Raw genomic sequence first — 27,957 nt, 5'->3', positions numbered from 1 at the left:
GTCAACCGAAGTCGATTTCGCTGAGACGATAAATTCTAAGCCATGAAGCCCACCATAGCTTCTGTCGTTATAACAGCTTTTACCTAAGTGAAATGCACGTTACAGGTAGTTGAACCTTTGGCTCCACGTTGTCCTACCTTGGTGTTCCTCAAGACACGTGCCGCTACTAACGAGTTTCCAATGGCTGGCAGATAAGAGCGACAGTATCGGCGCACGCAATATAAGCGGGCGGCGACCGCAGGTCCCTCAGTGCGAACTCCACGATGGCCCCACAGACGCCGCTGCTGCTGGCATTGCTGCTCGCCACGGCTGGCCACGCCGCCCCACTGCCTCGTGCAGGTACGGTGCCTCCCCTACGCGTACCACACCTCGTCCCATAAACCACACTTTTGTATTGTCCAGTAAAAGTCCACGTATCTTTGCCGTAAGTTCAAACTGATAATACACGCTCACTGTACACTTGCATTTAAAAACCCGTTTTGTCTTAACCGATTTTTTTTTTTTTTCACTTGTAACCCCACTCATTTTCTACACCTACATTTGCATCTGTACTCCACAAACGACCTTATGGTGTACGGCGGAGGGTACTTTTTGTCCACTGCTCCTTTCCCCTTTCCTGTTGTGTTATGCGGGAAGAACAATAATTGTTGGTAAGCTTTAGTGTGAGGTTCGATGCCTCTAATTTTATCCTCATGGCTTTTCGAGTAGGAAGAAGTAATACGTAGGCGAGCGTAGTACAGTTTCCCATGTCATCTTAAATGATGAAATGTGCTGTCTGTTAAGCTACCGTTTTATTTTTTCCTATTTCGCATTGTCTTCGTACTTCATATTGCCTTAAATTCTTTCTGTTATTAAATTGCCATTTTATTTTCTCGTTCTCACAGAGGCATTTCGAAAAAGTTCTGTTTAATTCAATACATGATATGGAGTTCCTATTATTGTATGCTCGCCTTATTCTTGCCTCGTCCTTTAATAGCTACGTCATTCCATTCAAGATTTTATTTATTTTTTAAATTCTTCGTAATTACAACGTTTGGCTACTTCTAAGGAAAAAGTTGTCGCGTTCCTCTGCCAGTACATGCTTCAGTCTCTAATTGCGGAACTTGTTGCTTAGTTTGATCTCGTATGCTTCCCTACACTTAAACAAATAGTCTAAATATCTGGTTTGTCATGTTATGAATGCTTATTTCTTGCATCGTGCACTATATCTTTATTAATCTATTTTTTTATACATTTTTCTATTATTTCGCTATAAAATGTGTCTCATTTAATTGTTGAGTTTGGGCTTCAAAGAGAGAGTTTTTGTAGAACTGTGGAGTGACGCGTAGACTTAACGTGTATCCATAGCATTTTGTGTACTAGTCTCCCAGGTGATGACTGCCCCCTTTAATTGGCCTCATCCTGATGTTCTTCCTCAGACGAATGAGTAGTGGCATGCACGAGAGAAGTGGCGGTAACACCATAAAATCGCATGTGACATTTTACCAGACATAAATGTTTTGCATGACTGATTTGGAAATCGATGTACGCTGTTTTACTTGATGTGGCAATCATTCAGAACTGATGATGAGTACCAGGGAATTTATATGTAACAGTGTATAAAGCACAGATTCACGTGGAAGGTTTTGTGAGAGAGCCTGCAATCGATTCCTCATCAAACAATTCGGTCCACGTATCCAGTACAGTAACAAACGAACTGCAAATCGTTCCCCAGTCTTGCTAGTACAGCAATAACCACAAAAGATGATTTGTGTATAAAAATAGCAAGATTTATTTGCCCCTATTTCTAACTTACTGTAAATAAAATATGTGAACTTTCATGTTCACAAATATTTACATTTCAGAAATGAGACATGGATTAAAAATAATGATGACCTGTCTACACATTATGGAATAAGGCACCAGTATTGTGACTGGTATTGCACTTATCCACTTAATCTGAAGATCAACCAAAAATATTAACCTAACTGAAGCAGTCAACGGTAATACTTGGTCCCAAAAAACTCCTTGCACGTCAGTGTCCAAAGCAGAAATGTAATTATCTGCTTCTGTTGGTAGAACAATTGGTACTTCCCAACATTTACCATCTATTACATTTATTCTTTCTATATTATAGGTCCTACACGTTACAGGAAAGTAACATTATAGTGATGAAGCAAAACAGCTTGACTAATTATTGAAAAAGTTCAATGATTCAATTCTAAGTTTACCATGCATGGTAAAAGTACACTAATTATTAAAGAAACTATGACAGAACTTTCGGCCTTTCTTTATTAGTTTCTAAGTCACAGTCTTTTTAGTTTTCAGGGTCTTATTTCTAGTTTTCATCTTTTTCATTTCTCATGTTATTTACTTCATTTATACCTTTCACTATGTTTGTAATGGATCCGTGTGGTTTCATGTCCAAGTCCTTAAGCCACATTTTTCTTGATATTGGTTAAATCAGATAAACGCATTTGGCCTTAGAATACCAGTTACCTCAAAAGATCCTTCATAAACATTAAAGAATTTGGAACTCTCTTTTCCAACATGGCTTTTCCCTAGCTATGCCATTCTTATTTCATATCGTTTTAGTTCTAATTTGTCTTCAGATTTCATGTCTGTCTTTGGAAGGTAGGAAATAACCTCTCCAATTAAACTCTGAGTTTTCCAGCGCAACATTATTTCACATGGTGTAAACTTAGTGGTTTCATGTTTAACACTGATAAGTACATCTGTATTTTCTACAACTTTTATCCGCAAGCTATGCTTCTTATAAGAATATGTTCTACATAGGTGCCCTGTTTTGCGCATGTATCTGAGATATTTTAAGAGTAATAAGGTGAAATATATATCAGATTTACCCCAAGTGTGTCCATACCTTCTCTCCATACTTTAGATGCAATCTGAGGAGCATTGTCTATAACGTGCTCTTTGGTTTTTGATGTTTCACAAAAAAAAAAAAAAATCGTTCCATTTTGTAAATATTGCACTCCCAGTTGCATTTCGCAATGAGTACAACTTACATGTTTTGAAACAGCACATGATCGCTACACACGCACACACACACACACACACACACACACACACACAGATATATATATATATTATTATTATTATTGGTGTTTTGCCCTTAAAGAGCGCATTTGGACTAAACTACATGGCCAGTTCCTTTTGCTGCCTTCCTTGCTGCCCAAACTTCCCTCATTCGCTCGCTGTGTTTCTGTTTCCGGTCCTCTGTCCATGCTTCTCGTCGGCTTCGTGTCTTCGGCTTCATCTTGATTGCCTTTTTGGTTGCCCATATTTCTTTCATCTTCTGGCTGTGATCTTGCTTTCGTTCTGCGGTCCATTTTATGCCTGTTCGTTTGTCGCATTGTATCTCATGTAGTTTACTTTTCTTAATGATGTTTCTGAACTTTATTCTGTCGTTTATTGTGTCTGCTGTTATGTTGAGCTGGTTCAGGTCGTTTTCTACCTCTGCCACCCATTTGTTGTTTCTAGTGGTTACCCAGTCAAAGATCTGTTTGGTCAGCCTGTGTGATGGCATTCTGTATAGGTGTCCATAGAATTGTAGTCTGCGTTTTCTAATCTTTTCTGTGATTGTCTCCGTATGTTTGTACAGTTCCTCTGTAGGTTTCTTGATCCATATTCCATTGTTGTTAGTTGCGCCAAATATTTTCCTAAGTATTTTCCTTTCTACTTTTTCTAATTGTCTGATACGTGTATGCCCTCGGATTAGTGTGGTCTCTGCTGCATATAGTGCCTCGGGGAGCACCACCGTGTCGTAATGGCGTAATTTGGCTTTTTGTGAGATAGACTTCTTGTTGTAATGATTCCACACTACTTTGTATGCCTTGTCTAGTTTAGTCTTTCTTTCTTCATTTGAGTCTCTGTTATGTCCACTCATTTGTAGTGTTTCACCGAGGTATTTGAAGTTTGCTGTTTTGTAAATCGTGCCATACTTTGTGTTCAGAGATGAGAGTTTCTTTGTGCTCATAAACTGTGTCTTTTCGTAAGAGATCTGTAGTCCAGTTTTGGAAGCGATTTCGTGCAGTTTTTCAATAGCGTCTTTTGTTTCCTTTATACCTTTCGTGACAATCGCCAAATCATCTGCAAAAGCCAGGCATTTAATCTGTAGGTTTCCTAAGGTTATCCCCTGTTGTGATGTTTCCCATTCTTTTATGACCTTACCTAACACCAGATTGAAAAGGAGAGGTGAGAGGCCATCGCCTTGTCGGACACCTGTGCGAATTTCGAAGGGCTCTGATAGTTCCCCACAGAACTTTACTTTGGAGGTCGTGTTGGTTAAAGTTTGCTCTATGATAGCTCGTGTTTTGTTGTCTACTTTGTATTCTGCTAGAATTTTGAAGAGAGTTTTCCGGTCGATAGAGTCGTACGCCTTTTTGAAGTCAACAAAGGTAATGATCAGGTTCTGTTTGTGTTGTAAAATCATTTTCAGGTTCCAAATTTGTTCCGCACAAGACCGCCCTTTACGGAAGCCTGCTTGGTATTCCCCAATCAAGTGGTCGGTTTGGCATTCTAGTCTGTTCAGTAAAGCTTTAGAGAGGATCTTGTATGTGACCGGTAGTAGGGATATTCCTCTGTAGTTGTTCGGGTTAGTCTTGTCACCTTTTTTGTGTAGTGGGTGTATCAGGGCAGTTTTCCAGTCGTCAGGAATTTTCATGGTTTTCCAGATGTCTTCCAAGATCCTGTGGATGTCTTTGGTGAGTTCTGGGTCTTGTAACTTCCAGATTTCCGCGATGATGCCATCTTCTCCTGGTGCTCTACGATTCTTGAGTGACTTTATTATTTCTTTAACTTCTTCTAGAGTTGGAGGTTCACTATCTGGATTGTATGTGCTCGTTTCTGTCATCATTTCTTCCATGGGGGGGTCCGTGTTGAGCAGTTTTTCAAAATACTTTGCCAGAATGTCACAATTGTTTTTGGTATTGGTTTCTAGGGTTCCATCCGGTCTTCTGAAGCACAAGTTGGGTGGTTGATATCCAGTCATATTTTCTCTGAACGTTCTGTAGAAGTTTCTTGTATTGTTCTTCATGAAGTCCGATTCGATCTCTGTCAGTCGCCGTTTGTCATACTGTCGTTTTTCACTGCGAATGATTTTGCTTGATTGCTTCTGTGTTTTCAAGAAGTTCATCCAATTCTCTTGGGATTTATGGCAACTAAATTTTTTCCATGCACTGATTCGTTGGTCAATAGCTTGGTCACATGTGTGGTTCCACCAACGGTGGATTTAGGTAAAGGTCCACGGACATATACTGACAACAGTTCCATGAATTCAGTAGGTTTCACAATTTGCACAGATAGACAGCAGGCCATATTGATAACTATAGCCTTTTGATACTTCTCACTAGTCCTCATTCTGTTTTGTACTTTAGTGACCATACTATCGAAACACACACTTTCTTTAAGTTTTTTTACACATTTTTTATCGCTACATACCCATAACTCAAGTGAACATAGTCAAACATTTGATCGGTGTACTCTTTTGGCCAGCACGCTCTCCAAACGTCTACCATTTCGTCAGTTCCTCTAAGCAGTACCCCATCATGTACTACATGGTATTTGGAAGTTTATTGTTTCCCCTCTTCCCCAGGTTTGCCTTGACTTCTTTCGAGACTTCATCAACACCTACTCCTAACACATAATCTTACAGATCATTTTGAATTCTCTTTCCTCTTCTACTTCTTTTAGGTCAAGATTTTCAGACTTGCATCCCCGTATTTTAAATCACTATTTGATTGTTCTCCAGTTGATAATCTCGACAAAGTATCTGGTACAATATTTTCTACCCCTTTCACATATTTTATGTCCAATTCAAATTTCTGGGAGAACAGAGCCCATGTAGTTAGTCTACTATGTAGCAGTCAACACTTTTTCAGGAAAGTAAATGCCTGAAGGTCAGAGCAAACGACAGTATAGTGCCGCCATAGGTAATTTTTGAATTTCTGAAACAACCAGACAATAGCAAGCGCTTCCTTTTCTTTGATTCCATAGGTTTTTTTCATATTTACTGATGGTCCTACTTCCAAAAGCAATGTTCTATGCTCACTGTTGATCGCTCCCAAAAATTAAAATATTGCAGTGCTAAGTTCATACTAGCTACTGCCAGTCCTTTGGATCTGACTCACTTGCCCATTTAAAATGCTCCTTTGATTTGAATAAAATTATTGGACAACGACTATTAAAATGTTGCCCCTGAAAAATTTCTGATGAAACCCACGCCATTCCAAAAATGACTTCAGTCATTTTTTATTTTCAGGAGGTGGACAATTTTGAATAGTTTAAATCTTCTCTGGTTCCTTATTTTCATATGATGTGTCCCAAAACTGTGAGTTCTGTCTTTACAACTTCTGATTTGTTTAACATAAGAGACATGTCCATTTATTGAAAGCTAAATGCATCATTCAACAACTGAAAATGTACCTCCCCGTTTTCAGTTGCAGTTAATATCCACTTAGACAGTTATTTTAGAGCTCAGTTCTGCTCCCAGTGCCTGATTTAAGGCTCGTATAACTACCGAAGCTCAAACATTCAGCTCAAAGTTCACTACTTTGTGCTAATGTCTTTTGCCTTCAAAAAGAGTAGTTGTGTATTTTCCATACTCTAGCTAAGGGCAACTGCCAGTAACCAGCAGGTAATTCAAGGTAGTCTATCTGTTTGTCCTTTGATGGTGATGTTCAGTGTCCTATCATCTATGACCACCATTACCCCACCATCTTGTTTCTGCACTACTGTATGAGGATTATTGTAATTCTTACACCTTTGCTTCATTCTGTCAAGTTCCTTTGCTACAGCCTCTCAGCAAGAAACTGGTATTGGGTAAGGTTTGACAGAAAATGGTTTGTGTGATTTGATATTCAATTTGGATTCAAAATTTAAAAATCTTCCAGGTTTTTCTGAAAACACCTTTCTATTTGACCACAGCACCTGGTCAGATGGTTTGTTATCCGTTTTTTCAGTATGGCCATATCATTATTTTCTTCTGCCCTTTGCTGACTCAATATTATTTCTGCTTCTCCAACAATGGTTCTCAGTCGTCATGCTAATGGCTCATCTTCAATTAATTTCTTGAAATTTTTCTTTTACAGTGCCCCTTCAATTTTTAATTTAAATAACATCTCTGACAGCTGATCTCTGCTTTATATTCAACTGAGCAATTCAATGCAAGAATAAGTTTCATACACAGGCTAAGAATCACCTAAAATCTCTTTTTTCTTGCATTCCTGGTATGGAAAACTGTGCCACCACTTGGTTACTAATGGGTGTATTCAGCTTTCCCATAGCTCCAGTATAGTCAAACTTGAAACAGAGATCTTCAATATTCTTTAACTGATTTCACATCTTGTGTCCATCAAAGCTTCCAGTTTTTTCCTATACATATGCACCCATACTACTGGTTGTCCAATAAATCCATTCCCTTCATCACGCTCTACCTGCAGTAGGTTATTTTCTATAGCTTCTTGGGTCCATTCACTATCTTCCCAACTTTGTACATGTGAATATTCAGCCTTCTTCACCATAGTATTCAGTTCTTTTAATTTTACTTCACTATTTTTTCTTTCTTCCTGCTCTCCTATTACATTATCCCTTTCCACAACTATAAAAACATCAACTTTATTCTCGCCTCTTCACAATTATTATTTGAGAGATTGAATATTTCAGCAATCCTCACATTCTCCTCTGGCGCTTCATTATTTATCTCCTCTTCAGCCACAATCTCGTGGATCATAGATTCACTCCACCCATATGATCCAGTCTCTATTTTGTAACCTTTGTAATTACTTTCTTTGTCACTATCATCATCACTAACCTCACCACTACCCTACCTGCTCTCTTCATTATTCATCATATTTTCTTCCTCTTCATCTGCATCATTTACCCTTCCTTTTACTTTGCCCTCATTTTCTTCCATTAATTTTTTTATTCTACCTTCTTTCAACCCCTCACAGTTGTCAGCTAATTCTATGATACACTTATTCTGACCTTTGTTCATTCCATTTCACGACAACTCCTGTGTTTTCTCATACCTCGGAATTCATAACTACCTTTACATCTTCCTCAACTAGGTCTGTTGTTTTTTACTTGCACTCATTGACTGTTCCTTTTTATATATTTTGAGTATTGAATCATATTACAGCTGGGTTCTCTACGCTGATCTGCTTCACTAAGGTCCCTTAGTGAAAGTGGAGCCTAATTTCCTTCTCTCAGTTCCTGCATTTGCTGTGGCATCCTCCTCTGAAAGACCCAAGACCTCTGCTATTTCTACCTGTGTAGTTACTAGATCCCACTCTATTTATATGTCTCCTATTATAACTACTTTCATTCTTCTTAAAATCATAACCATAATTATCTACATCCCATCTATCAATTTCTACCACTTTTTTCAGAAAATAATTAATTTTTCTGTTACTTTATAGAAAGTAACACCTTTTGCTCACTGATAAGTTTTCCATAAAATTGTCTATCATACTGGTATCATCAAATCATTGATCCAAATATTGAATTCATTGTTTAGATGTTCACAATATTTTTTGTATGTTTCCAAGACTGCCTTTGTCCTTTAGCTTTTACTCAGGCAGGTACTTTTCTAAGAATGCTTTTGTGAATTCTTAAGAGTTTTCATATTTTCCTAGTACATCTCAAATCTACTCAAAACTATAACCTTTTAATAAAGCCCTTGAAATTTCATGTCACGAATATTTATATGTGAGAAATGATATCTAGATTATAAATAATGATGATTGTTTATATGTTGTGGAATAAGGCACCAGTATTGTGACTCATATATATATATATATATATATATATATATATATATATATATATATATATATATACTTAATTTAAAGGAAAACAAATAATATTAACCGATCCTGAACATTTAACAGTAGTGTGTGGTCCTAAAACGTTCCTTTTAGGTCAGCATCCAAAGCAAAAATACAATTACCTACTTTTGCTGGTAGAACAACTGGTGGGGTGTGACATTTACTACTACTAGGTTTAGTCTTTATTATTTATAAGTCTTTTCACATCACTAAAAATACAATTATAGTAATCTAGCAAGACAACTTGACTGTTGTTGTTGTGGTCTTCAATACAGAGATTGGTTTGATGCAGCTCTCCATGATACTTTATCCTGCTAACTTGTGAAAAGTTCAGTAATTCAATTCTGTGTTCACCCTGTGACTGTGGAGGCACCGGAAGATAAGTGTCATCAATAGTTTTGGTGTCAGAATAATAGATGATAGCAGTGTGTTCTATATTCAGCAGTTGTGTCATCAGTTTAAAAGATAATCGAAAACTGTTACTCAAGCCACTGAGCAAGAACTAAGTTCTAACTTTAATGGCTGCTTAACATAAATAATCGACGATCATCAATGCCAGGTATCCTCCTGCTTTTGACCTTGCTAGGAACAGTACCACTGTTCACTCTGTATGTACACTACACAATTCAGCATACAGTAAGTAGAACAATACCTGTAGCTCAGCTGACTGCACATTTCTCTCTCTCTCTCTCTCTCTCTCTCTGTGTCTGTGTCTGTCTGTGTGTGTGTGTGTGTGTGTGTGTGTGTTTTACAGTTGGCATTCTCCTCCCGTGATTAACATTTAACAACGACTCTTCAATGTATATACCAGTAGGTAACCTGGAAACAGTTTCAGTTATCAACAGATAAAAATTCATAACGAAATCTTATGCAATGAGACAGCACTTATTTTTTGTACTGCCCTAAGACTTGAGACTGATTACAAATACTTCATACGAAATAATAAACTGACATATGCCCTTTCTGAAAAATCAGTTCATTGCTGAAAAGTTTGTCCACACTTGATATATGATGCGACACATACCGAATTTTTACCAGACAAAAAGGCAAATTCATTACCAGTTATCTCCAGGTTTCTGTGAATTTAATCAAATCGCATGACTGGATTCTTTTTCTTAGATTTTCTGCACATTTATTACCAGCCAAAATATCCGCGCAAAGTAATTACTTTACCAGTAGCTAGCCACAAACATCCATTGGAACATAATTAATTTTTATGCCATAACAATACAGTTCGGCTGTATGTGTGCCGCCCAAAACTCCAGTCTTTACTCTTTTGAAAGTGTTATATTCCTTGGCGCTCTGTTTGTTTATAATTAATTTATATAATACAATATATATATATATATATATATATATATATATATATATATATATATATATATACAGGGTGATTCAAAAATGCATGTAAATATTTTAAGGGTGTATTTGTGAGGTAAATATAAGACAAAAATGTTCTATAAATGTTTTTCCATAAACGTTTAATTCCAGAGTTATCGTTAAATACGAAAGTCATGTCCGTATCAAAACGACGGCAGTGCAAGCAGCAGGATGCCATATTCTGGTACGTAATTCACATACGTATCTCCCAACAGTTGATTCGAAACTGCATGAATAGTGTTTGTTTTTGTTTGCACGTGATGTTTACTCCTACTGTACGGAAGATGGCGCTGATGTTGTTGGTAACGGAAAAGTACGTCCTGTCGTTCATTCATCGTCGGAAGGCCAAAGGTTTCGTGCACATGATGTACTCAAACAGTGAGTATGCTGATATGCACCTTGTGTATGGTGCAGCAGATGGAAATGCACTTGCAGCAAGACGAAGGTACAGTGAGCTGTTTCCAGGAAGACGGTTACCAAGTCATCAGACGTTTGTATCTGTGGACAGACGTATGCGGGAGTATGGCATTCGTCCTGGGCCGCATTCAGGTCGACCACTTGAGCATGCAGTGAACGTCGAGGAACATGTTTTGGACCTGGTAGACCAAGATCCATCTATCAGTACGAGACAAATTAGTGCAGCTGTACGACTTCCACAATCTACTGTATGGCGGCTGCTTCGGAGACAACAGTTGCATCCATTTCACCTGCAAAAAGTGCACGAATTGACACCTGAAGACTATCCTCGCCGTCAGCAATTCTGCCAGTGGTTACAAGAGCGTCATTTGAATGATCCAATGTTCATTCGGCGGATATTATTCACAGATGAGGCCATGTTTACTCGTGCGGGTGTAATCAATTCGCATAATATGCACCAGTGGGCTGTCGAGAATCCTGGCGCGAGAATTGTGCGTGGATATCAACATCAATTCTCCATAAACATTTGGTGTGGTATTGTGGGGAATTACTTACTCGGACCTCATGTTCTGCCTCCAAGGCTGAATGGGCACGCGTACTGCGAATTTGTGGAGGGAGAATTGCCTGGATTGTTACAGGATGTCCCTCTTGCAACACGAGCCACCATGTGGTTTATGCACGATGGTGCTCCCGCCCATTACAGCCGCAACGTAAGGGCGTACCTCAATTCTGCGTATCCACATCGATGGATAGGTCGCGGAGGACCAATTGCTTGGCCAGCCAGATCACCTGACCTGAACCCTTTAGACTTTTATTTATGGGGCCGACTAAAGACATTGGTGTATTCTTCTGCAGTACCGAACAGAGAAGTGCTACAACAAAGACTTGAAGGTGGTTGTGAAATTATTCGTGGAGAGTTGAACGGACTGTGTAATGTGCAGAGATCATTGATGCGACGAGCACGGGTCTGTCTGCAAGTTCAGGGACAGCATTTTGAACATGCATTGCATTAAGATTTGTGCAAATACAGTACAGTACAGTACAGTCTGTAAAATGCTTCAATTTTCCTTAGTTATTGTGCATTGCTGTAGTTCAATCAACAGGACCTAAATTAATACAGTGTTCGCGAGGAATTGTTTCAGTTTGTTACGTCACGTTTATTTATCAGTTTGCGTTGTTAGTCCAAATGCACTGTAATTAAACTGTGAACTCTGGGAATTAAATACCTTACGTTGTATTGAATGTATTATCCTGTTTTGTTCATAACTCTGTAATAAGCCAAGTATGGAAAAAATTGTATAGAACATTTTTGTCTTATATTTACCTCACAAATACACCCTTGAAATATTTACATGCATTTTTGAATCACCCTATATATATATATATATATATATATATATATATATATATATATATATATATATATATAATTCTGTCTATCCCTGTTTTTAAAGACATGGAATACAGGTGGGGATCATAGTATATCAGTACATACGACAGTATAGTGGCATTTACAACAGACATACTTAAACAGGCAATTTTCATACAACGGTAACGCATGCTAACAACGCCGCGACACGGATAATCCTCATACTGCAGTGACATTTCCTTCTCAAGCAACCCTTATACACGAAACTAACATTAACTGTAATTTGTCAGTACAGACGGCAGTGGCAAATCACTTAAGGGCATTCCATTCTGTTAATCTTACGTAAAGATAAAATAAATCTTTACTGTTAAATATGCTACGAAATGTACAGCGCCCATGAGACTTCGCTTGCCAACGCGGTATCCGGGAAACATCGTTCCTCCAGCTTTGTCTACCCCTACAATTTTTTCCCCGTCTACCGCCTCTTCCAGAGTCACATTTACGATTGCTGGAGGCCTCAGCAGCTGCCCCATTAATCTGTGCCTTCTTATGGTTTAGGGTTGTACGTAGACATCTTACCTCACTGTTCTCACTTATCCTGTTTTGTACTTCATCTCGTACATTGCCTGTGCAGTTTATTTAACATTCTTCGATATACATATCGCATGCCTGCAATTCCCATAGTCTACATTTGATTCACACGCTACTGCGCTTTGCGGAACTTTCGCCACAGTTTTTTATTGAGAAATGCGTTCTTCAATTATGACCATCTACTTCTGATATCTTCCTTGCTTCGGGCATCCTAACTTCATACGTAGGATTTTCAATTAAATACTTCTACTCATTCCATCAGCACACCTGTTAATGGCGGAACGGCTGCCCGCCGAAATATCACGGGCTCTTGACGATCGGATCCGAGAGTAGACCCGAGAACCGTAGAGGCAGAAAGTAAGCCTGGAAAGCCTTAGGTCACATAACGATTAATATGTCTGTGAACTTCTGTTTTGATGTGCTGCAACCTTTTCTTAGTCCATTACGAACATTCACTTACACAGGTTTTACAGCTTATTGAATCGTCTTCAATAGATTATGCTAAACATAAACATTTTCACCAAAGGTGTATGTGTTGCCATCTGTATCAACCTTAGTCAGAATTTCGTATAGAAACTGAGAGAAGATACATCTTAAATCTTTACATACAGATTTTACAGCCTTGTTAGTAAATCACCACCAGATTTTAGGTAAATCTTAAATTTTTTATACGGGATAATCACAGAAAGGAGCACTGGAGAATGTATCACTCACAGTTCTTAATTCATTGTATTTACAGTACCCTGCAATATACACTACATAAGATTTTTACCGATTTCCCATAGCTACATAAACTGATTTCTCCAATTACGATTTAAAGTTATGTAATGAATGACATTCATCATTGGTATTGTGCTTAGGCAAATAATGAATGATACACCTACGTAGTAGCGCATGGAAAATCAGATGTATCGTTGCTTCAAGCAAGATAATTCATTTCACTTTCATTATTTTGGGTCTGATTACAGCCTCACGAACCTGAGATCTACGTATGCTGAGAATGAGATGGGTAGCACCAGCGTCACTACTTCATATGGATTATGGAAGTGATTTGACGTTTGCTAATTCAAACCATTATCTCGTTGATATTATATTAACAAAGTGTCGCTCCTAGTTTCAGTCATCCCCCCTTTGACCTTCGAATTTTATCAAATACGGGTGCAGTTATTACAGTTTTACTTAAGATATTTCCAAATTATTAATTACTGGAGTTTGAGAGGGTACAAACCGGAAATGGCTACGAGAAACAGCGACAATAGACGTGACCGTTCGCATACGCAGTGATGTAACACTAGCAGCTCAATTAGCGAATATGATGACAGACAAGAGACCGTGTTTTGCCTGCTTGGGAAAGGGGGAGGGAGGGGCGGCGGGCATGCAGAGGCAGGCGATCCTTACGGCTTTGTCAATATGTGGAGGGACCTTTGACGCATGACAAGCAGACCTCAAAGTATGAGAAGTCCTGAGTACTGGTCAGCTAGCCGAAGACACGGACTGTGTGGTGGGAAAAAACCCGATCGTTTGAATGGACTTGCCACGAAGGGCAAGTTGACTGAATGAAGAAATTACGAAATAAGTAAAACTATAAATAAAAACTAAACCAAACCAGTGACAGAGAAGCCATTCACATGGTTTTAAAGACAGAAATTAGGTAAGCGTGCGAAAAAAACGCGCCTTCGCTACGAGACGTAGTTTTCAAGTTAGTTAATGTTAAATGTTTTGGATTTAAAATGATGTTTCAAAATTAATAGCTTACTAAATCATTTAGCGATTCATACAAACGTAGTATCTATGGATATGTCTCAGTGGCCATTACAGAATTGTTATGGTAGATTTTTTTTGTGAATATTACGTATTTTAAATTACAGGCCAGAAAGTATATTCCACACCTAAAAATGTGAACTCCCTTGTAAATAAAACAAAATAGAGAAAGTAGTGGCAGAATTAGTAAATAGACGCAATAAGAGATTTATGACTAATTATTTTCATTGTTTACTATTTATTATTTTAACAAAACCATTGAAGTTACACGAAAACTGCGAATAACATTGAAAATCTGTTGCGTCCAAATACATGTGGAATATGTGTATACAACATTAAATTTATAATTTATGTATGCTGTAGGAAGTCGGAAGTGCTTGGTCTTGTCTCATCAATGCGAGGCTATAGGTAATGGAGATCATTTTCGTGTAGAGGACTGGTAGTCCAGCAGGCAGTTCGTCAAAAGATGCGACGTATGTGTGGCTGGACGTTACCTCGTGTGTGCAACGGAAATATTTTCTAAGTACTCGAGCGTGTAATTGTACAAATTTTACGTATGACGAGCATGAGGACTCTGAAATATTTCTAACTCAGACGGATGTAGGAAAATTAGCATCGGTTGGGTTGGGACTTTCAGTATGTTGCTTGTGACGGTCGCAAAGACCAAAGAAAGCAGGAAATGGTAACTCTATGAAATTCTGTATAAAAACAATAGATCAAGCAGTGGATGTCCGATTCAGAAATCGTATTTGAATGTTGTTTTTTCCTTTAGTGAGATTGTGTTATGACTCACGTAAGAAGGGTTGGTTTAAGGTCCTATCAACACAAGCCATTTCTTGGGGCACCAAACTGAGCGGGACACCAGGGGCACTCAAGGGCAAGAACATGGGGGGCGGGGAAAAATCTTCTCGGACCAGCCCTGGATACGTTTACCAGCGTGTGTCGGGATTCCACAGCGGCAGGATAATGGCGTATAGAGGTTATGGTCTATCGTTCTGCGTTATTGCTGCTCACGCTGAACAGGAACACGGAATAGAGAATCAATGAATTCAAGAGTGCGACAATCAACGCCATGTGAAACCTGTGCTTCCATGTAATTAGCGCTCGAGGGTACAGGTATACGGTTTGCTCGATCCCTCAGGATGTCATGTATCTTGAGCAAAGAATGGCCTTGTTTACACCAAGACAAGTACGTGCATGGACAGCGCGACGTCGACTAGAGCACCACGGACCGTCAGCGTTGCGACGATTGAGGAAGCCAATTGTCACTGTCAATGAAATTCACCAACAGCCGTGTAACTTAAGATGTTATTTTATTTTATTTTGAAGGCTATCAGTTTCAGAATTTCATTAAGCCTTCTCCAGGCCCCAAATGCATCTCTCCAGATAAACGAAAATGTCATAAAGACCCATAAATGTCTAGATGTCGTGAATTTGTGGCTCTAAATGACATTTTAGTTTATTTGGAGAGACGCATATGGGGCATGAAGATGGCATAGTGAAATTCTGTAAATGGTAGCCTTCTAAATACAATAAAATCTTAAGTTACACGGCTGTTGGTGAATTTCAGTAACATTGACAATCACATAACCATCTGACGTCCCTGTCCATGATGGATTAACAGAGATTGTGGTAACTTTCCTCGACGTCACATTGAAGAGCCCAGCCACGATACTGGACAAACAAGTGGCTCAAAGTCGTCTTTTCAGAAGAGTCCTTGTTCTGTGTATAGTATCATCACGTATGTATCCATGTATAGGCACTCGGAGGACAATGGAAGTTGCCAGACATCACTTGTTATTATCGTACGGTTCTAACTCCTGGTTAACCGTCTGAGGTGTCACTGGGTACACATCACGATCGTCTCTGGTTCGCATAGCCAGTAACTTGAACAGCGTCTGATATGTCCGCCGAAGGCACCACGGTATGAAACATCCAGGCAGAAAGTGAGTATGAAGTTGACTGTACACAAATAAACAATTAGAGTCGAACATAATAATTTAAAACAAATAACTTCTAGAATATTTAATGAACAACAGAAATAACAGATGGCCGAAGGCCTGTAACTGACTGCGACAGAAGTGGGTGTGTCACAGTGACTGAACACAAATTCCTTCTTGAAGAACATAGGAACAAGGAGAATATTTACAAGCTGAAGCTGTCATATCATACTGAATGCGGAACTTTTTCATCACTAAGCGCACCACTATCAAAGTCTGAATGATATGTGCCCAAGTGAAATTCGTGAGAGACTCAAGAAACGTTAAGACCCCAACGGACATGCAGAAGTTGAAGTCCGATGTAGTATTACGGAGTCCAAGTGCTGGTCGCTGCGTTGGGCATCGCGTCTCTTTGTTGTAATTCCAAGTTGAGTTTGAGGAGGACGGTTGACACCGACGGCGACATCGTCGTGGTGGTGACTCCAGAAAAATATTCTGATAGTGGGATGCTTTTTGAATTAATGCCTCGCCCAGGTAGCTCAGGGTAGTGTGGTCCACGTGGTCTGAATGACAGCGCAAACACTGTCTGTGTACCAGGATATTGCTGGTAGTAATTTTGGTCACAGGGCCGAAGGAGGGGAAACGTCATTGGGACTAACGACGTCTGGCGACGCTTGGGTTGCTGCCTGGTGGCAGGGCGAAATGCAGCCCTCTCATATGTGTCGTCTGCAGAGAGGTCCATTGACCCCATAGCCTTTGTGTATTGTTGGCTGTTGGCTGTGGAGGCACACGGCCTTGTCACAGCACAGGCATTAATTATCTGGCATGTTATAGCTGATGGCTGTGTCGTATCCTTCTCGACTCAGTGACGTTATCTTTCAACAAGATACTGTAAGACCGCACGTCACCAAAAATGGTTCAAATGGCTCTGAGCACTATGGGACTTAACTTTTGAGGTCATCAGTCCCCTAGAACTTAGAACTACTTAAACCTAACTAACCTAAGGACATCACACACATCCAAGCCCGAGGCAGGATTCGAATCTGCGACCATAGCGGTCGCGCGGTTCTAGACTGTAACGCCTAGAACCACTCGGCTACTCCGGCCGGAGATCGTCACCTGTGCAGTCCTGATCTACTTAGGCATGGACGGTGGTCGACTGTTGCCCTGGGCAGCACATTCTCCAGATTTCATACCCACTGAAAACTTCGGACTATGGGTTTCTGAAGGGCGAGCATGTCATCAGTTGTCAGCTACCGTGACTGATAACCTCTGGTACAGAGATGAAGGAGCAAGGAATAATGTACCCCAATTTGCCATCCAAGTTCAGTTTGACTCGATGCTCACCTCGGATGTAGCCTGTTGTATTCACCAAATGTTCTTCATGCCAAACATAGACATAGGACAGGAAGCGAGCCCCTTGTCACCAAAAGTAGCTGCAGTTACCACGTGGCTTGCTTGGCATGGAGCAGCTATACAGCGTCGTCACACGGATCTAATAATAATTGAAAAAGTATAGAATGGCGACAATTCACAATAATTTATTTGTAGATGCCATACGTTACTTAACTGTAGTACGTACGTGATACGTGGTCTTCAGTACAGTGACTGGTTTGATGCAGCTCCCCATGCTACTCTATCCTGTGCAAGCTTCTTCATCTTCTAGTACCTACTGCAACCTACATCGTTCTGAATCTGTTTAGTGTATTCATCTATTGGTATCGCTCTACGATTTTTACCCTCAGCGCTGCCCTCCTCTACTAAATTGGTGATCCCTTGATGCCTCAGAATATGTCCTACCAAGAGATCCCTTCTTCTAGTCAAGTTGTGCCACAAATTTCTCTTCTCCCCAATCCTATTCAATACCTTCTCATTAGTTATGTGATCTACCCATCTAACCTTCAGCATTCTTCTGTAGCACCACAGTTCGAAAGCTTCTATTCTCTTTTTGTCTAAACTATTTACCGTCCACGTTTCACTTCCATACAAATACTTTCAGAAACGACTTCCTGACACTTAAATCTATACTCGATGTTAACAAATTTCTCCTCTTCAGAAACGCTTTCCTTGCCATTGCCAGGCTACATTTTGTATCCTCTCGTACGTCGACCATCCTCAGTTATTTTGCTCCCTAAATAGCAAAACTCCTTTACTACTTTAAGTGTCTCATTTCCTAATCTAATTCCCTCAGCATCACCCGACTTAATTCGACTACATTCCATTATCCTCGTTTTGCTTTTGATGATGTTCATCTTATATCCTCCTTTCAAGACACTGTCCATTCCGTTCAGCTGCTCTTCCAGGTCCTTTGCTGTCTCTGACCGAATTACAATGTCATCGGCGAGCCTCAAAGCTTTAATTTCTTCTCCATGGATTTTAATTCCTACTCCGAATTTTTCTTTTGTTTCCTTTAGTGTTTGCTCAATATACAGATTGAATAACATGTTTGAAATCTAAACATATTTCCCTCTCTCTCTCCACAGGATAAATTTTTTTGTAATTGTAGATGAAACAACAGGAGACTATTGCTCTGGCTGATACTAATCTATAGTAAATGCATACTTATCGCTAATAACATTTCAGACTTGTGAATTATTGTGTGTAAACATTTTGACAGTGTTGTTTATTGCAGTCTGTTGCGATACTAACGTCTCAGCGCAGTCAGTGTGAATTTTTTATTCAAATTTGCAGGTTGCTCGGTGGACGTGAACGGGTCCAAGATGCCTGACCCACAGCCCCTGCTGCTGAAGCCCGGCGGTAGCAAAGACGTGCACGGCTTCGTGACGCCGGACTCTTCGGGGATGATCTCGCTCGGCCAGAACGAGCAGATCATCGTCGCGTGTCCCGACAACAGCCTCCAGGTCACCGGGCAGTCGCAGGCGACGGCCTCCTGCGTCTCTGGTTCCACCTTCTCGATCAACGGGCAGTCGTACGACTTTGCTGATCTCAGGTGCAGGTCCCAGCCGAAGCCGTCAGGCGTGAAGACAGGCGGCTCGTGTGGCGGCAGCGGCCAGTACCAGGTGGTTCAGCTGGGCTTCCAGGTCGGCTCCGACTTCTACACGCTCATCGACGCCTGCTTCGACGATCGGTCCTACAACACGGTGTACGACCACTTCACGATGGTCGCCGAAATGGGGGGCAAGCAGAGCGGCTTCGACCGGCCCGACTGGCTGGACGGCGGCTTCTACGGCAACATCGACGTGGATAAGCAGTACAAACGCGCCACGCAGATCCAGACAGTAGGCGCACTGCTCGGGTCCAGCGAGTTGGGCTCCAAGTACATTTCCGAGACCAACGACTACTTCCTTTCCAAGGGACACCTCACTGCTAAGTCTGATTTCATGCTCGGCGCGCAGGAGTACGCCACGTTCTTGTATGTGAACGCTGCGCCGCAGTGGCAAACTTTCAACGGTGCCAACTGGAACACTATGGAGAACAATGTACGTTCGTACGCTGCGAACAACCGGGTCGAACTCGAAATCTACACGGGTACACAAGGCATCACGACGCTGCCCAACGTCAACAACGTCGAGACGGAGCTGTACCTTTACGCTGATGGCAGCAAGTACATTCCAGTTCCGAAGATCTTCTGGAAAATCGTGTATAACGCTAACACTAAGGCAGCCGTTGTGTTCGTGGGCGTAAACAATCCGTACATCGCGAACCCCGGATCTGACTACTATGTATGCACAGACATATGTAGCAAGATCAGCTGGATCTCCTGGAAGGCCACGGATCAGGTGAAGGGCTACTCGTACTGTTGCGAGTACGCAGACTTCAAGAACTCGGTGGCCGACGCACCCAGCCTCAGCGTTAACTCTCTGCTTACCTAACCTCTCAGATGGGAAATACTTTTGTCTGCCGATATCAGGTGGAAGCCACACCAGACGAACACATTACTCAGCACTTATAGTGAATCCAATAAGAAATCTAGACTGTCCATATATCTGTAACTCTGAATTCCGGACGGTCCATAGTGCTGTAAATTGAAAACCGTATATGAAATTATCGTTTTTGTTCCTTCTTTGTACATCTGAGCTTTAAGTGATTAGATTGGCTTTTGATTGACGCAGTCTACCTCTGTCTGAAAGTTATTTCTACCAATAACAGTAAATCTGTCCAATGCGTTTGTTCCACTCGCGACATTTATTTTACACGAATCTGGTGATTAGTTGACATCATTGGGATACTTAAAACCTGCCCATATGCGATATCAAACACAGGTAATTTCACACTTTTGTCCAGTCTTAGTTGTCTCTGGGCTACAATCGGACTTTTTAATGCTCAGTACGAAAGTCTAAAACGCTTAAACCATGATTTCTCATAAAACTTCCGTTCTTTTCTAATATTCTAAATTACATTGGAACATTGCAGGACAAAGAGTAAAGAAAACATGGTGAATGGAAGCACACGCATATTTTAAATACATTGAGGCTCTGAGAACTACGAGAGCCTAAAACACACTGTCATCAATTATGAGATTCTGGCATGTATGTATGCTCCTGATATCTTTTGATCTTACGGTGAAGTAACGTTATCTACATCTGCAGTCCCACATTATATATGCGAACGTTCACAAAAAGGTGTCTCCCAAGATTTTCAGATTAATTTCCACATGGGTCCAAAGCACAGAGGATAATTTTGTTGCTCTGCACTGTTTAATTGTTGTCTTGGGTTGGCAACATAATTTAGTGTCTACAATGCGTATGTAGTAATAATACTTCGTAATCCGAGGTACATCAGTAGTTTTATCTGAACCTCAAGGCGCAAAATGTGTTTAAAGAAAATGATGATAACGGGGATAATGAAGTGTTGGAATCGGTCATAACTGTGTTTTTAGTGCATTTAGTAACTGTCCTTTATGTTCTGGTTCTAGTTTCACAATAATTACAAAGTTTACAACAGCCAAAAGACACTATTGTCACTAGCCTATACATGGAAATTTTGTGGTTTAGCATTGATAATAAGTATAATCTTAAATTTTAATTAATATTTCGTAATATAAAGTGAGTACAATATTTTTTCATAGGACGTATGTTGATTAAAAAAAAAGATCAGGCCCTTGAGACATGTAGTTTGTCTATATATTTGGTTTTTAAAAACCCTTATTTTTCTCAAAAAAATTTTCTGTCCTTTGCACTCTGTTTCTCTATGCCTTAATTGTTCTGTGCATCTTCAAGTTCTTCAAAGTATCCTCATGGCTTGTCAGTCCCAGAGACTGTCTCTTCTGCGTGTAGAACAAACTGTATAGCGATTGGGTAAGCGAAAATACAATGATATTTGAGGCAGTCTTCGATATACTCTTCCTTAGGGAGAGCAGCTACGTGGCGAGAGATTACGTGATACAGTGCTGCGAGTGAAATAGGGAGCAAATGCTGACATTTAGTGCCACGAATTGCTAAACGTACAAGATCTATTCAGTAGGACAGTTGTCACAGTATTGTGAAATGCTGCAGTCCTTGATATTTCTACGATTTCTTAAAAGTATTTTACTCTTCTGAAGGGAAAATGCATGATGGTGCGTACAGTTACAAACCTCATTCTGAAACTTAACAGCGATTAAATACTTAGTAGCACCCTATATGTAGATTTGGTCAACGGGTCATCGACCAGCGTTGCCTAGGACACTCAGTTCTTCCTACTTAGGCGTCAAACTACTTTAATATTCACTAAATTTCTCCCAACCACTCAAATCGATCATCTCAGGCAACGACGTAGCGTATTTCCAACTTTCTGCGTGTGTTTTCAAACGAAGATAGTAGTATAGTAGTAACACCGCTAAAAGAATTTGTGGCATCTCTGCCGGCCAGAGTGGCCGAGCGGTTCTAGGCGCTACAGTCTGGAACCGCGTGACCGCTACGGTCGCAGGTTCGAATCCTGCCTCGGGCATGGATGTGTGTGATGTCCTTAGGTTAGTTAGGTTTAAGTAGTTCTAAGTTCTAGGGGACTGATGACCTCAGAAGTTAAGTCCCATAGTGCTCAGAGCCATTTTTTGTGGCATTTCTCGTTAACTTTTGAACAAACTATTGAAAACGTGAAAAATATTCGTTAAGTTGTTCTTCTTCAGGGACATTTCAGGAGTTCCTGTAATGGAACTGTTGAAACTTTCCTGGAGTTATTCAGTTGTTTACTAAAGGATCTGCCTTGCCACTGTAGCGGTTCATCTCTTTTGTCATGTACGTTTGTTCGCAATTTTAGTGTCTCAAGCTATGTGTTTTGGTGTGCCATGCTCTGTGCCAGTCTTCTATGATTCTTTCCGAAAATCTTACCATCGAAAATGTTTTAAAGTTTGTATTATACTTTATAATATGTCCGAAGAGGGACAATTATCTTCAACCGTTGGTTTTGAGAAGTTTTTTTTTGTGCACCTTTTGCTTTTAATACCGCTGAATTTATCTTCCTTTCCGTCCAACTGGATTGCCAATTTCCAATGCATCTAGATATTTTACATCATCCTTAAAGAGTTTCCAGCTTTGGCAGCCGTACTGTGCCTTTTCCAGGTTTATATTACGACAAAAATCTTCCTGAAGGTTATATCTTATAGGTTGTAAGCCCTCTTCAGTCTCGACCCTTCTCCTTGTAGCTTCTTCTGTATCTTCTGGTGTCCTCGGTTAGCTGAACACTGTCAGAGACCAGTTTATTATAAAAATAATAAGTGGGGTTACTGAGCGACTTTCTTCGGGCTACTATTAGAGGACCATCGTCATTGAATACGTAGCGAGATATGCAGTGCAAGAGACGGAAAATCTTTATCAAAGAACCGCAGACGTGGCATCCTCGTAACTGCCTGTGTTGCTTGCGCACTGTTACTTCCTTGATGGCGGGAAGCCACGAAGCAGGAAGCCTACAGCCGTCTTATCTATTCAAATTACTTTTGTTCCTAGTAGTCTCAGCCGTTCTCCGACTTCCTTCTATAAACGTTGCTTTACTTGGCCATCACGCATACGTGGTTGGAACATATATCTTGGGAGCAATTCTTCTGAATTTCCGTTACCGCCGATTTGACACCTTGTTACAACTGCGCATAGCTTTCGTGCTGTTTAATACTCTCTTTTACACTTCTTCCAGGTTCTCATATCTATGCATTATATGCTTACGATTGAACTTTTTTAAATATAAAGGAGAATTTTATGAAGAATTTGATGGTGCTGCTATGGGTTTACCTCTGTTGCTAAGAGCAGCTGACTTTTTATGGAATATTTTGAGTAACAGGGATTTAGTAATGTGCCACCAACGCCTCCTTGTTTGTTCCGCTATTGGATGACACGTTTGTTATATGGCTGCAAGTAAAGAAGAGATTCATATTTTCCACAATAACTTAAATGATATTCATCCCAAAATCAGCAGACCTAGAGTGACGTTTGTCTTCCGTTCCTAGAAGTGTTAGTCCATAGAAGGTTTGACAGTCCTCTACAACGCAAAGCGTCTAGAAAGCTAACAAAGGCAAACAGGTATTCAGATGCCTCTTCGCACCACCATACACCCGCAGGCGCAAGCAATGCTCAACACATTATCTTTCTGTGCCTTTGCTATCAACAACAATAATAGCTCGGTGTTGGAGTTGAATTTCTTAAAGGAGACACTGAAGAACAACTGATAGGATGGTTAGTCCATAGATAAGGTTTTCAAACGAAGTGGTATTAATTGTGACAGTAGGATGGACGAGGTACCGCGTTTTCACTTTGCTAGATCACCGTTTGTTTTAGAGTCACATACTGCATAAGCAAAATATATCGAAAAAGTGGTATGAAGCGCACGATTTTCAGTCGGAGCAAAGTGAGACTTTTCCATCCTGATCACCTCGGCACTACGGGAATCTATGAAGTTACCTGTGGATGTAACAAAGTGTATGTTGGGTGCCTAAACAATGACGACGGCTGACTAATAGCAGTTGGAACAAATTCACCCTACAACCCCACCTCTTCGAAAGAAGCGTGGGAAATCCATTTTATAAGTGAGTGCGACACTCGTCTTTGACAGTGTTCAGTGTGACCCGGGACACCTGAACATTCTGGAGATGATCCCAACAGAGGGGTGGAAATGTCGATTATATAAGAAAAAAATGAAGAGGAACATGAGGCTGCCTAACTAAGAAGATTTGACCTTCAATGGCAACAACCAAGAAAGCCAGCAATATTCCATAAAATTCTTCCTATTCTCGTTGTTAGAAACTATTAAAAGCTGACGGAAAATGCTCCTACAGCCGAAGCAGTCCCTCCTATTTCTACGGAGCAGCTGCTATCTTCTGTATTGACCTAACTTATAACAGATCTTGCTGATCGGCTTTGTTTTGTTCTTCCCATTCTAGCATGTGCTCTTCATAAAGACTGTGATATTAGTATTGTTCACACTAATCAAAAACCAAAAAGCTTGTGAAGAAGCTGTTGGTTTTATATACACTCATTCGCGGTGTATGTCATTCGAAGGTTTGTTTTGAACTTTGATAATAAGGTTGAATAAGTATTTCGTCAGGAACATCCTTGCCTTACTCCTCTCCCGACTACTTTAAAGATATAGCACCGAGGAAGTAATGTCGATGAGTGCATGTAGTGTTTAATGTTTTGTTTTCGGTGGTGTTGAGAGAAGAAGCATGACGACGGCACATTACACCCTGCTTTCTAACAACTTACGATTGCGTCCAGTGAATGGATCATCATTTTTACTTTTTAAGTCACCAGTATTTTGAGCAGTTGATGAGCCCCTTCACGAATTCCTCTCTTTGCTCGACCTGTTCATCTCAGAGTAGCACTTGCGCACTACGACCTCAGTTGTTTGTTGTATATATTCCGATCTATGTCTTATCCTACAGTTCTTATTGCTACAGTTTTTATCCTCTACAGCTCCATCTAGTGCCACAGAAGCTATTCCCTGATGTCTTAACACGTCGCCTATTATCGTGTTCCTTCTTCTCATCAGTGTTTTCCACGTGTGGTGGAAACAGCACCAATTTTCTCTACTAGGTTTTTGAACTTGGAGACCAAGTATATCTGAAGTTTCCAGAATGAAATTTTCACTATGCAGCGGAGTGTGCGCTGATACTTTCTAAAACTTCCTGGCAAATTGAAACTGTGTGCAAACCAGGACTCGATCGCGAAACCTCTGCCTTCCCGGGCGCAAGTACTCTACCCACTGAAGCTACCGAAGCACGACTCACGAACCCTCCTCACACTTTTACTTCCGCCAGCACCTCATTTAGCTTCCATATTTGACAGAACGTCTCCTGCGAACCTAGCAAGACCAGCGCTCTCTACATTGTCGGGGCTTGTTGTCTTCCTTGAGGAAATACCGAATATTTTACCAGCATAAAGGAATACCTATGCACGAACGATATCTTCCTACCGATCAGCCCAACCTTTTTGCAAGTGGGGGAACCATATGGTCTGAAATTCACCTGAAGATGCAGTACCCCTCATACAAACAACACGTCGTGCGTGCGAATGCACACCTATGTCAGATGGGCTTCATCTACATCTGCATCTACATGGATACTCTGCAAATCACATTTAAGTGCCTGACAGAGGGTTCATCGAACCACCTTCACAATTCTCTATTATTCCAATCTCGTATAGCGCGCGGAAAGAATGAAAACTTATATCTTTCCGTACGAGCTTTGATTTCCCTTATTTTATCGTGCTGATCGTTCCTCCCTAAGTAGGTCGGTGTCAACAAAATATTTTACACGCAGGATAATGAGTTACAGCTTCCCCTCAAATAATAATCTTAGACCACTGGTACCCTTAGATAGCGCATGTCCCTATCTCTGTCGTGCTAAACTTTCAAAACGACTTCAAAGTCACATGACACGGAGTAAGACCGCGTCCCTGACATCACGCGCTGTGCCAAGTGGAGCAGACGCTATGATGTACAGCTGGAACGAGGAACTGGTTTAAAGCCTGTGCTATTTACTGTATAAATATTACATTTGCTAGATAGTTTAGTACTGGATATTGTTTTAACATATATCAAGTAAAAGCATCCTATACAATATCTGAAACCTATTGACAGTTGCTTTCGTGAGAACCTTCACATGCATCTGATTTCCTCTTTCTTCGTTGAATTTCCTTTTTTGCTATACTGTTCATACTCTGTGTTAACAGAGCCGAGAACACGTATTAGTTTGTCACCAAAGCTTTAATTCTCAGACGAATTGGCTAACGTTAGCGTAAAGTATTTTTATACTGTTATCTACAGTAAAAACTGTTTCTGTCTTGAACAGTATACACAATCAAACAACATTTAAATGACGAGCAGAATATCTTAAACTTTGTTATTAAGAAAACTGTAGAAGGGCGTCAAATAATGAGAATATTAACTTTTTGTTGCCTCGGAATCTTCGTTTTTCAATAGCTTTGGGTCTGAAGACCTACATAAATTCAAACATTCAGTACGACACTACTGGCCATTAAAATTGCTACACCACGAAGTTGACGTGCTACAGACGCGAAATTTAACCGACAGGGAGAAGATGCTGTGATATGCAGATGATTAGCTTTTCAGAGCATTCACACAACATGCTGACATGAGGGAACTTTCCAACCGATTTCTCATACACAAACAGCAGTTGACCGGCGTTGCCTGGTGAATCGTTGTTGTGATGCCTCGTATAAGAAGGAGAAATGCGTACCATCACGTTTCCGATTTTAATAAAGTTCGGATTGCAGCCAATCGCGATTGTGGTTTATCGTATCGCGACATTGCTGCTCGCGTTGATCGAGATCCAATAACTGTTAGCAGAATATGGAATCGGTGGGTTTAGGAGGGTAATCCGGAACGCCGTGCTGGATCCCAACGGCCTCGTATCACTAGCAGTCGAGATGACAGGCATCTTATCCGCATAGCTGTAACGGATCGTGCAGCCACGTCTTGATCCCTGAGTCAACAGATGGGGACATTTGCAAGACAACCACCTTCTGCACGAACAGTTCGACGACGTTTGCAGCAATATGGACTATCAGCTCGGGAACCATGGCTGCGGTTACCCTTGACGCTGCATCACAGGAGCGCCTGCGATGGTGTACTCAACGACGAACCTGGGTGCACGAATGGAAAAACGTAATTTTTTCGGATGAATCCAGGTTCTGTTTACAGCATCATGATGGTCGCATCCGTGTTTGGCGACATCGCGGTGAACGCACATTGGAAGCGTGTATTCGTCATCGCCATACTGGCGTATCACCTGGCGTGATGGTATGAGGTGCCATTGGTTACACGTCCCCGTCACCTCTTGTTCGCGTTGACGGCACTTTGAACAGTGGACGTTACATTTCACATGTGTTACGAACCGTGGCTCTACCCTTCATTCGATCCCTGCGAAAGCCTACATTTCAGTAGGATAATGCACGACCGCATGTTGCAGGTCCTGTACGGGCCTTTCTGGATACAGAAAAAGTTCGACTGCTGCCCTGGCTAGCACATTCTCCAGATCTCTCGCCAATTGAAAAAGTCTGGTCAATGGTGGCCGAGCAACTGGCTCGTCACAATACGCCAGTCACTAGTCTTGATGAACTGTGGTATCATGTTGAAGTTGCATGGGCAGCTGTACCTGTACACGCCATCCAAGCTCTGTTTGACTCAATGCCCGGGCATATCAAGGCCATTATTACGGCCAATATTTTTATCAGTTCATACCTATGGGATCGTATATAAGGAATTCCTCAAAAAGGGTACGTTCTGA

The 27,957-nt window shown here is 40.7% G+C and overlaps 1 protein-coding gene across 1 annotated transcript in view; it reads left to right on the top strand.

The window, feature by feature from the left end:
• Positions 1-262: 262 nt before the first annotated feature.
• LOC126175263 (uncharacterized) overlaps positions 263-27,957 on the top strand; it is a 254,214-nt gene continuing 226,519 nt past the window's right edge. Inside the window, exons 1-2 of the mRNA XM_049921948.1 lie at positions 263-339; positions 18,975-19,233. Of these exons, the coding sequence (XP_049777905.1) occupies positions 264-339; positions 18,975-19,233 (335 nt within the window). The 5' untranslated portion in view covers position 263. The remainder of the gene's footprint in view (positions 340-18,974; positions 19,234-27,957) is intronic.

Source organism: Schistocerca cancellata, chromosome 1 (assembly GCF_023864275.1).
Source record: "Schistocerca cancellata isolate TAMUIC-IGC-003103 chromosome 1, iqSchCanc2.1, whole genome shotgun sequence".
Classification (NCBI taxonomy): Eukaryota; Metazoa; Arthropoda; class Insecta; order Orthoptera; family Acrididae; genus Schistocerca; species Schistocerca cancellata.
The sequence above is the reverse complement of the archived record's forward strand: the minus strand, read 5'-3'. Positions and strand labels throughout refer to the sequence as shown.